Source organism: Amphiprion ocellaris, chromosome 9, assembly GCF_022539595.1.
Source record: "Amphiprion ocellaris isolate individual 3 ecotype Okinawa chromosome 9, ASM2253959v1, whole genome shotgun sequence".
Classification (NCBI taxonomy): domain Eukaryota; kingdom Metazoa; phylum Chordata; class Actinopteri; family Pomacentridae; genus Amphiprion; species Amphiprion ocellaris.
Window position 1 is genome coordinate 22549700 of NC_072774.1, and position 12545 is coordinate 22562244.

A 12545-nucleotide genomic window follows, 5' to 3' on the forward strand; every position below is an offset into this window, starting at 1 on the left:
GTTTTTTTTTTTTTTACAAGCATTTCTATTTCTTCTCTAAGGAGAAAGCATCTATTTATATCTGTGCACTGAGTGCTGCTTTTCTTTTTACTTTTTTTCCTATCTGCTACTGCCACACTGAAAATTTCCCCACTGCAGAATCTACCTATCCATCCATCTATCTATGGTCCATCTACCTCCCTACCTATCTATCCATCCATCCATCCATCCATCCATCCATCTCTCTCACGGGTGTGGGGGTTGATTCACCTGTTCTCAATCACCTTAATCCACGAAGGCCCGGTTCTTCATTCTTCCGCTCTCTGCCAGACCAGAAACTTTGAAACCAGAACCTTTCTCCTACAATTAGTCTGGTTTCCCCTTTTTGTTTTCACCTTGGTTTAGTTATCCTTTCTGTGTTGGTTTTAGTTTCATTCGTTAAATAAACTCCTTGTAATCTTTGACCTGTGTCTGCAGATGTCCTGTGACACCAATGATCCCATCTGATATTTAGCATGTTTTCAATTATTGGTCCCATTTCTTAAAAAGAAAAAGCCCCCTGAAATCTGATCAGATAAATGAATGTGAAACTACTTTGGGTCTGCTGCAGCTGCCTCCCTCTGATCTTGTTCCTGCCCACAGCACAATCTGATCAGTGAAACACTGAAGGACAACTTCAGCATGTAAAACATAAATAAGCAAAGGCTGCAACTCGTGATTATTTTAATTTTAACTTAACTTTATGTGCTGTTCAAAAACTTTATTTTTTCTGCAAATGTGTAGTGATTCCAAATCTTGGTTATTGATCTCCTTGATTACAAAAAAAATCTGTATCGACCCGAAAAAAAAACAAACATGTCAGGCACCCTATGATGTTAACTGTTTGCCTGAATGTTTTTGTTTAAAATCCTCAGTAATAACCTTTGACTGGTTGCTCTTAACCCTGTAAAACTCACTGCTGCAAAAATACAACATCAGCTTATTTTTTAATTACTATTTTCTATTATATATATCTGAAATAAACCCTAATCTGGGGTCTGACAGCAGCGTGAGGTCAAAGAAGCTGCCATCAGCTGCTGCACTTCTGTCCGTCCAGCAGATGGAGCCATGGAGCTGCAGTGAAGTGAAGAGCAGCACAAGGCAACCACCACTTCCATCCACTGACGCATTCAATTTGACTGACGCTAATGTTTTATTGACTTCCAACCACTAAACCAATAAAAGCTGCAAGCAGCGTTGGACGAGTCCTCGCATCCGAGTGGCCCGACTGGCCCACGCATATCCACCAGGAGGCGCTGCAACTGAGAGAGTAAAGTTTCAGGCAGATTGGAGCATGTACAGGCTACTTACACAGCACTTCCTGTTTCATGGCGAGAAATCCAAAATGGCCGCCAAGTGGTGCAAAGATGTGATTAGGGCCGGACTCTGATCATACATGTAAAATTTCAGGCAGATTGGAGCATGTACAGGCTGGTTACACAGCACTTCCTGTTTCATGGCGAGAAATCCAAAATGGCCGCCAAGTGGCACAAAGATGTGATTAGGGCCGGACTCTGATCATGCATGTAAAATTTCAGGCAGATTGGGGCATGTACAGGCTGGTTACACAGCACTTCCTGTTTCATGGCGAGAAATCCAAAATGGCCGCCAAGTGGCACAAAGATGTGATTAGGGCCGGACTCTGATCATGCATGTAAAATTTCAGGCAGATTGGAGCATGTACAGGCTGGTTACACAGCACTTCCTGTTTCATGGCGAGAATCCAAAATGGCCGCCAAGTGGCACAAAGATGTGATTAGGGCCGGACTCTGATCATGCATGTAAAATTTCAGGCAGATTGGAGCATGTACAGTCTGGTTACACAGCACTTCCTGTTTAATGGCGAGAAATTCAAAATGGCCGCCATGTGGCGCTATGACTGTGAGTGTATATCAACCTATGGACCTGATTAGGGCTGGACTCCGATCACACATGTATAATTTGAAGCAGACTGGAGCATGTACAGGCTAGTTAGACAGCACTTCCTGTTTCATGGCAAGACATTCAAAATGGCCGCATTCCGCTGGTAACTATGGCCACGCCCTCAGACTTTTGCGGAGCGTTTTGATAACTTTTGATCAACCATGACTGGTGTCCATCCTGACCAAATTTGAGCTCTCTCGTGGTTACGCTGTTTGAGTTTATAGCTTTTGAAAATGTCCAAAAATGACAAAATTGTCCAAAATATGAATCATATTTCAAAATGGCCGCATTCCGTGGCTCGCCATTTCCGCGTCCTCAGACTTTTGCGGAGCGTTTTGATAACTTTTGATCACCCATGACTGGAGTACATCCTGGCCAAATTTCAGCTCTCTCAGGATTACGCTGTTTGAGTTTATAGATATCAAAAAATGTCCAAAAATGACTCATAATTCAAAATGGCCGACTTCCTGTTGCATTATGGGTAATGATGCAAGAAGCTTTTTTGTGCGTCTTGATGAGTTACATATGTGTACCGAATTTCAGAAGTCTAGGTCAAACACTGTCCGGGGGCTGAATTTTCTTAATTTTCTAGGGGGCGCTATTGAGCCATTTTGGCACGCACGCGTGCCATTTCCCTAAAATATCAAATTTTTCGCCGGTTCTGATGTGTGTGTGGCGATTTTCATGCGTTTTCGTGTATGTTTAGGGCGTCAAAAATGCGTTTTCCCCGTCCGTAGAAAAAAGTATAATAATAATAATAATAATAATAATAATAATAATTCCTAGGGTTTCAATAGGTTCCTCGCACCACTTCGTGGTGCTCAGACCCTAATAATAATTCCTAGGGTTTCAATAGGTTCCTCGCACCACTTCGTGGTGCTCGGACCCTAATAATAATAATAATATAATAATAATAATAATAATAATAATAATAATAATAATAATAATAAATTTTATTTATAAAGCGCTTTTCCAATAACTCAAAGACACTGTACATAAAATACAATAAGATAAAACATAACAGTTAATTAAAATGACTGTACTGTGACTGCGCTGATCTGTCACTTAATTATGCAACTTTAACCCTTAATATAATTTAAATGACAGAGCTATATAAAATTCACCCCTGCATAGTTGTCCTAAATGTAGAAAATTAGCTATAGAGAACAAAAATGTATTTAGTTTCAGGCTGTAAACGTTTCTTTCTTCTGTGAAGTCTGCCATTTCAACATTCACTTAAATCTCTTGACGAGGCGGCACAATGTCTGACTATGTCCACGCTGTGTGTATTGGTTTCTTGGAGGAGCTTGTCGTCACTGTGAGGTTGCCAGGTGACCAGCGGAGACTCCAGCTAAGTCCCTACATGAACCCACAAACAGTTAACAGATGAACGAGAATGACGTCAATCATCTCATGTAATTCTTTTCAAGATAGCAAATAAGCATATTTCCCAACATGAAAGAGAAATATCTGCTGTGTGATTCGTATTCAACAGTGAATATTACTGTCCTTCTCTTTTAATAAGAAGAAATGCCTGAAACCTAAAATCTATGGAAGGATAGCCGGCCTGGACTGAAATTCTGAAAATGTGTTGAGCGATAATTAGCACAGTCTCAGTGAACTGCCAGGCTAGAGTTAATCACAGCCTCGCTAAGGTGGCATTGGACAGATAATTGACTCACACACACACACACACACACACACAAACAGACACACACAGCTCTTTCTCACATCTCTGTATGCAAGTAAAACACACTGGCTCCACCAAGTAAACACAGTTGGCCATGCTGGTCTTCCGTGTGGACGGTGAAAGCCGGTGCAGGGGCGTGCTGCCCTACGAAGGCACCAGTGACTGCTTTATCAGCATGTCATAATTTATGTTGTGTTAATTAGGTCCCTGTGGCTGTGGCTGGCTGGTAGCAGTGGCTCGACCCACGAAGGGGGAAGAGGATGGAGAGAGAAAGAAAAGAAAGCAGTAGCCCTCACAGACACAGTGGCATTAACATGCCCTTAGCAATGGCACCAAACTGAGATACAGGCATGTCATAATTAATGTTAGTGAATTATTAATGTGGCTGTCCTCAATATGTTTGCATGCTGTGTGTGTGTGTGTGTGCACTTGTAAGCCCCTGTGATTTTGCATGTTTACCTGCAGCCTCTTGTGTTTTTTAGACTAAAACATTCAATCTGAGCCGCCTCCTCCGCACTCTTTCGGTGGACAAGTGTCATCATCTGGAATCCGCAGTAAAACTCAGCTGGCTGGAAGGCCCCAGCTCAGCCTTCCTACCTGCTCATTAGCTCAGGCCGAGGTCAGAGGGTCAGGCAGGAGAGAGCCACGGCATGCTGGCACCGCGGTGCACAGGGGCCGACTCACAGGCAGCACTGCAGGCTCCACCGCTGTGTTATTAGCTCACAGTCTTCTGCTGGGGGCCGGTGCAGGTCGCACACTATGGTCCACTGCAGCTCCTATGAGGATCCTGTGCACACACAAATACACAAACATGCACACACACACACGCTAAACTGTGAACAGTAGAATACAAAACAGAATACACTTGTGGAGAGTACTTCCCAGAAAGGGGAAAAAACGCACGCACACACACAACACACACCACACACACACACCACACACACACACACACCACACGTTCACGCACACACTCACTGAGCCTAGATAAAATGGAAAGGCTGAGTGGTATTAAGATCCATATTGACAGAGTGGAATCCCATAAGCACCTCGGTTCTCTCCATATGTCAAATATTCCTCTAGGTGCCGATCATTCAGTTTTATTACCTTGCCTTAAAATTCAATTGCACAAGAGATTTAAGTCTTTTGGTGATTCTCTAGAGCTCTAGAGCTTCTGAAAAACTGAAGAACAGATTAAAGGAAAAACCCTTAGTATCTGTGTCCATTTAATTTTGAATTAAATTCCAAAATCTAAAATGTTTGAGGAATTTGATGGATGCAAAAAAAATACATAGAATTTTATGTATTTTTCATTTGAAAATATAAACCAGTAGTCTGTGCATCCACAAAAGTTTTGTAACAAATTTTGTACACTTTGGCTTGAGTGTCTGCATTTTATGCTACTTTATGCTCCTCTACGTTAGACTCCCTGTGCTCATTTACCAGCCAGTTACTTTACAAAGAATTTGAGATTTTATACACAAAACAATTAATGAGCTAAGAAAATGTGATGCACTGCTGTAGATTAAACATGCAACAGTATATGAAACACTTCAAATTAGCTCTGCTTCAAACAGCTACAATAACAAAATGTATTTTAAAATGTATGCATCAGTACTAGCAATCCAAACATACAGTATGTCATCATTTAGTTTTTATATGTAATCCTTTAAGAACATTTAACTATAGAATACTTAAGTGCTTATGTGCTTTTACCTTGTTATTATTACTTTTACTAGCTGAATATTTTGAAAAATCTGAAAACAATCTCACGACCAAACCAAATTCCATTTAGTGGCTTTTCAAACACATCAAATGAGCTTCATCAGTGGATGGAGATGGTCCACTTGTTATGATATTGTAGATTTTTAATTTCTCAGATCTTCTACACCTTCTCACCCATGATGATCTTTTCATTGAAAATAACAGTTGAGACACAAAGCACAAATTTATTTGCTGTTTGATTACTTTATTTAGCATATTAGTTTATTTAAGTCCACAAATTAAAAGACCTGTCAATAAAACTAGCAGTATTTTTATCTTACTAACATACCCGTTTGAACTATAGACTGTGGTATTAAAGTCACATCATAATAAGAATCTATACATGTTCTAATATGCATTTGTATTATTTATGTCAACAAGGTATTTATGAGGCTAATCAGGGGTAAGACTGTCTAAATTTGTCCTCTAAAATCTGTACAATTTGTACAATCTGAATGGAAGTGCCTTGATTACCGCTGCTGAGCTCTCGTGCTCCTTTAACTTATGTAATTTCATTTGATCTTGCATTGAGTGTTGCAGCGCTTGTGATGCATTTCAGAAAATAAAACAGTTTCACACCCAGCCTGATACATATTTTATGCATCCGAAGCAACAAGGGAATAAATATGTCTTTTGAACACGCATTACAGAGGCATAGCCTGACAAGTAGCAGTTCTACTTTCCCTTTAACGTAGTCTGTATGGAGCGTAATAAAACTCCCCCTCAAGACATTTAAATTGGTAATCACCACATAGATTTAATATCATACAGACAATAAATAATTTAGACAAATGTCTATTTGGCATAATTCATTAAGTCTCTCTTAAATCCCGATTTATATCCAATCTGTCCAGCCTTGGAACACTTTAATCCAGCAATGTTAAATGAGATAAAAATCATAATTATGGCAGCAGAACCTGTTATTTAAACCAGATCAAGGACAAGAAGGACTTATGGGACCAGGGGATGTAGCATGGATAGTCATGCAGTAAAAGAGGGCTGTAAATGGGCCAAATCCTACTCGACCCTTGGCACTTGTGGAGGTGTATTTTAAAGTCATTAACCATGAATGTCTTCATGAACTAAAATGTATCTTTGTACCCAGACAGGGAAAAAAACATCAAAGTTAATGGGCTTGTTGTGATTCATTCAAGTGAGCCGGAACAGACAACCACTGCTATTGTTAAACACTGTCATTAGCCACAGCTTCTACTCTGTAAAGCCTCATTTAGCAGGCCATTCATATTGTAAGTCTGAGAAGACATTTGTATTTACTGTATGATCAACATTCACACAATTTGCCTGATAGCACCGCTGGAGCCGAACGCAACCCAACGCAACACTGTTTACCATTTGTGCATTGGCAACTGGCACTGTCCAAGCGTTGGAGCATTTTACGTCACTCTTGCATCAGTGAGCTTTGACTAAAAAAATAATGTTTGTCTTCTTCCCCCTCAAGTGTCTTGAGCTGCAAGCAAGAAGTAGGTAAAGTTTGAGTTGTGACCAAACCAAAGGTGATGCGCCTCAGAGCACGTTTCGCTGCGTGGTCAAGGAGGAGAGGAGTCACTGATGGAGAGACAGATGTTATTTGATGGTCTAGTGTGAGTCCAGATGACTTTGGCTGGCTGTGGATGGCGTGAAGAGGTGTAAGTGTGTGTGTGTGTGTGTGTGTGTGTGTGTGTGTGTGTGTGTGTGTGTGTGTGTGTGTGTGTGGGGTGGTTGGTGGATGGTGGCAGAGGACCAACAGGCCTGCATTTAGCCACAGTGTTCAGAGCCCTGCCCATATCCAGCCACCTTAGCCCGGCTGCAGAAGTACAGGAAAACCACTGCAGGAATAACAAGTCCAAGATGTTGGATAAAATCAAGTCTCCGTCCACAAAAGTCAAGAATCAACATGAAAAATGTCAATGTTTGCGCAGAGAGAGAGAGAAAAAAAGACATCTTAAAATATACATTTATTCAGAGCCTGTGCAAGATCAAACAGCAAAATTGATCTGCTCTTCCTTCAGCCCTTGCTCTGCTCCCTCCCCTCAATTCCCCTTCTCACCAAGTATCGACTTTCTGCACGGGCCATTGCCATGACGACTCCAGCCTGGCCTGCTGTCACCTCTCCTCAGGCCAGAACCCTGACTATTATGGGATAGGGTTCATTTGACTGCCTTGGGCGAAGATGTGTCTGGAGCAGCGCAAAGAGGCCCATTCACACACACAGACGTCTTCTTTTTCATGCACACACAGTCTCGGCTGGGTCCTCTTGTCTTACAGTAGTGAGACACTGTTTCCCAGCGGCCCCCTCAGACCACAAACTATGGCCTAATCAAGACCATGAACGTGAGCCAAACTAATGCTACAATTCTCCCGGATCCTCTTGCATCGATCCAACAGGAAATAAGATCACTCAATGTGTCTCATCAAACTTAATTAACCAGTCTGTGCCTTTAAATTGCTTCTTTGCTGACAGCTCTTACAGTAAAGAAAACCTTCCAAAATGCTGAAGGAAATTAACATTGACACAGGGATTTTTATTTTTTTATTTATATATATATATATATATATATATATATGCATATTTTTCTGATGTTTAAAGCAGAGACAATCAAATTAAGGGATCTTTGAAAGGGCTAATGTGACTGGGAGGAATAATACAGCAAGAAAAACCTGTTTCAGTGTACATCTGGACTTCTGATTATTGCTTTAAGACTCACAAAAAGTGGCACATTGTCTAATAATATTAGAGTTTTATGAGTATGAAAAGTTTTGAAGCATTATTCACAAATAACATAGGTACCACAGTGAAACATTTGCACTCAAAACAACAGCAGATATTCAAGAAACATTCACCCAAAAAGAACAATTATGTTTTAATACACTGTGCTAAGGGTGGACATAATCTATACTTTTGTTCTTTTCTCAACTAAAATCAACAGCATGTTCTCTCTGCTCCAAGACAATTCATTCAAAGTATTTCTTTTATGTAATTAATGCAGGATTTTATTATAGTGTTGTCAACAAATCCTAAGAAATTGCTAAAACAGTGCATTAGTTTGCCTCATACATCCTTTCTCCTGTAGTTTCATTTTAAAGATAATATTAAAAAGACTTTACACATGCAAAACAGCTGGATACTGCAAAAACATCAATTTATAATGAAGGGACATATCAATATTTTTAACAGTGTGGCTCATTAATGTGTTTTTTTTTATTTAAATGGATGGATATTCCTGCTGCTTTAACTACACGAATAAAACAGTACAATGTAAGATCAGTTAGCATAATTGGAACTCCATTGTATTCTGCAGTTTAGTCCTGCATAGAGAATACAGAGTCAGCGAAAAAATCCAAAATCCACTTCGACCATGAGTGAGGAAGCGCTGTTGTCACTGGACAGGCACTGGGTTTGGTCCAGTGGTGCAGATATGGATGCAACAGCTCCTGTGGAGGCAGATCTCAAATTGGTCAGAGAGGAGGATCAATATCACCAGGAACAGATAGAGAGAATGATGGGCATCCCAGGCAACTCACTGAAGTAAATTACATTAGAAACTCAGACACTGATTCATGATGAAAAAAGTAGAGAAGGAGGTAAAAACAGCCTGAGGGAGTTTTTTTTTAATTTTTAAAATTTTTTTTCCAGGATAAGTCAGCTCTTAAATTTATGGGCCCTCCGCTTCAGAAACATCAGGTTATTGTTTGTGTAAAGTCTGTGCAATTTTTCAATCAATCAATCATTATTTTACTCTAAACCCTTAGAAAACCCTCAAAAACAGGTTCACTAGGATCACTTTGAAAGGACATATTTGCACAAAGCGTTTTAACCCTTGGATGCAGAAGTGGGTCAAAAATGACCCGGTGAGGTTGTTTTCTTGCAATATCTTTGTGATGAAAAGTTGTTATCATTTCATTTTCCAGCTATTCCTCAATAAACATGTTCTTGATATCACTGCATTTTGATTTTTAAGTTATCTTTTATACTCGTAAAGAAATTGTAATACTTTTATCACTACCTTAAGCTCTTTATCACTGATATCATATGGAGGTGATGCACGAACTTGGAGGCACGGAGGGTAACAACAGTTAGAGGAAAAGAGTGGAAAAATGTCAACAAAATGGATGTTGACATTCTTCTACTGTGTTCTGTGTAATATTCTTCTTTTTCAATTATCAAAATGTTCAAAATGTGTTATGAAATAAAAAATAAACATATTTCAAACATGATTTCATGCTTGTGTGGACAAAAATATAATACAAACAACAATACAAATTATTATTCTTAACTAAAGCGATTTTTTAAAATGGCTTAAAAACACATTGATTCTTATACGGGTCATTTTTTGACCCACTTATGGAAGAGTGTAGGGTCCAATCACTTGTGCATCTAAGGGTTAATTAGGTAATAGTGGCAATACTGGAATAGACAATGGCTTGATTAGGTGTGAAAATATTGCACTGAAAATTTTTCTCAAGTTAAAGTTTTATTACCTAAAGTATGATATGTAAAAATACTGTGTAAGGAGCATTTTACAGCATCATAAGTTGACTAAATGCTTAACCCACAAAGTAATGAGTTAAATGTAAACAGTTAAGTACAATTACTTCACAAAATGTACTGAAAAATCTTCACTAAAGTATGTCAGAATGGTTAGTAGGCCACAGTATTTTTAAAAAATGACCAGAGCAGAGTGTGTCTGTGCTCCAATTCCTTGACCAAAAGCTCCTCCTCTGGCCAGAGCTCATCAACATTACGTTCCTTTTTTAAAAGCAGTCCGCTGGTGATCCTGATCTCTGCCTCTCTGTACTCCGTCATGCAGCCTCTCCACCCCCAGCCTCTGGTGGGATGTGACAGCGTAGATGTAGGTGACCAGTGGGTGGCCCCTGTGAGAGCCAGCCCAGAGGTCAGCCGGTCACTGTCCCTACGAGGCAGCCCTGCCGCGGGTCACCTGCTGCCCACTTTCCCCTCGTTATTTATCTCTCCCTGACAGTTCATTCCTCTTCCTGTCAAAGCCCCTCCTCTTCCATCTTCCCATTTTCCCCTCTCCTCCGCTGAGTTTGGCATCGGTCCTCCGATCCTTTCGCCAATACCGGCTACCGAGGCCAAGGCGCACTGAGCCGACCCTTTCACATCACCCCCGTCCGGGTCATGTGACATCCAGGTTCAGGGGCCTTTCTAACAATGAGGGCCGGGCCACGGGCCTATAAGTGAAAGTCCACAGTGTGCGAGTTGCTCTGGCCGGCTGGCAGGGCTCCTCTCAGCGGCCCACCAGAGGGGTAATTACTTCCCCACACTGGGCTTGGAACTGGACTTCTTGCCCCCGCGAGTCTCCACGGACTGTCCGGGACGCGGCACTCCCTTTCATTAGGAGAGGAGCTCATGGAGGGAGAGTCTCAAAAACAGACAAAGTGAAGGCCCTCCTTTGGCCGGTGATAAATTGGTTCGCCTCACAGACGAGGGAGGGGTGTAGAGAATGACACTCAGAGGACACGAAGAGGATGAGGAAGTCACAAATACAGTGCAGGAGAAGTGGGATTTGGCAGATAAAAATATCTTAAGCTGAAGATACAGAAGGGAAAGAGATGCGAGAGCTGCTTTTGTAACCGTGGAGGTCTGTTGGAGAGCGCACATCAAGGACAGAACCCAAGCGGTGGGCATTAACATCAGTGTTGCACATGATAATCAGAGGAAAATAATCGCTGTCATCTTCTTTTGGTCACTTAGACGCAGTTACCTGAAAGCCAGTCGGAGCTTTCTGTACCTTCCCCTACCTCCCAGTGATCACAGCCAGTATAAAATGACATGGTAAGGAGAAAAAGGAGTGAAGCGAACGTGTAATTAGCAAGTGGTTTTATGTAAGTGCTCTTTGATTTATAATTCAGCATAGCGAGAACCCCTGCTACCCAGGGCTAGTGCTCCTCTGAATTAGCCCTGCGACTGGGAGAGGCAGCAGCGAGGGTATGGGGAAGAACTGGACTAATTTGTGTTCTATTTAAGGTGGGTTTAAAAAGAGAAGGAGACGTGAGGCACATACCTGGACCGGGTAGGAATTAGATGAGAAAATATAGCATAGAGGGGTTTAAGGATGAACCGGTATGTAGGCGTCTCTGTCTCTCTCTGATCAGATGAAATGATGGTCAGACTTGTAAATGACTTTGCGAGTGAACCTCAGACAGAAAAATTTGACGTGATGAAAGCCTCTCATCTGCGATATGAATCAGTAAAATGCGAGGTGGCATTCGGTTTGTTAGTGAGCAACAACCCATACGTAAAGATAATGCTACAGTTTTTCAAATAAAACTTGTGTATGAAGTTATTTTCTGTGGGAGTTGAGCAACATTATTCCCACTCCGGCTGCATCTTTGATAAGGGGAGGCTTTTCTGTCAGCAGTGGCCTCGTTTTTCCTCAGCTCAGCTTGGTACATACTGGATTCTCTTTGGTCCCCCATGGGTCCAATGATCCCCAGATCATCTATATTCTGATGCCCTTAAAAGCTAATGTGCTGATTTTACGTTTTCAACCTGCCATGATCCCCCCCAATCCCCTCCATTCCCTCCGGTGCCTCTTTCACACTCAAGTGAGGATCCGCTGCCGCTTTGATCACAGTCCCCCGTTAAAGGTTTAAAACGTCTCAATTCCTGACGATTGTTGGGGCCTCTGTGGTTTACTTTAAGCATTTCCCTATGCCCCCTGTCCAAATTCACCACTCCTAAATGAGGTACCCTCTCTCCCAGCTTCCCATCCCAGCGCTGCTTTCAAGTTCCCCGATTGGGTGCCGCAGCTGTAAGCCCTAGATTTTGTCTCCTCCATCTTTGTCAAGCCCATTTGCCAAATACAAAAAAGACCCAATAAGCTAGGTCTTCATTGCTGCTCTCCAAAGTAATCCCCAGATCTCCCACTCTCTCGAAAATCAATGCAAAGGTTGAGATGAGGTGAAACTCCCTTCTTAACTCATCGGGCTGGGAAGTGATGGAGTCTTATGATCACTTTTTTTTGTAATCGTTGTGGCTCCATGATGAAACTAATTGTCCTATTTCGTGCAGCCTTGCAGCCTTTTCAAAATGTCCTGTATCACCATGCGTAGAAAAACAAGAACTGATGATGCTGGGTGTAAACTAAGTTGCTGTTAAAAAAGTTCAAAAAGAAGCTCCACAAACAAACTC

The 12545-nt window shown here is 41.4% G+C and overlaps 1 protein-coding gene across 1 annotated transcript in view; it reads right to left on the bottom strand.

Moving 5' to 3' along the window:
- Positions 1 to 10582: 10582 nt before the first annotated feature.
- The window catches only part of gnl1 (guanine nucleotide binding protein-like 1), a 9251-nt gene continuing 7288 nt past the window's right edge, over positions 10583 to 12545 (bottom strand). Inside the window, exon 12 of the mRNA XM_055013674.1 lies at positions 10583 to 10739. Coding sequence (XP_054869649.1) covers positions 10583 to 10739 — 157 coding nt within the window. The remainder of the gene's footprint in view (positions 10740 to 12545) is intronic.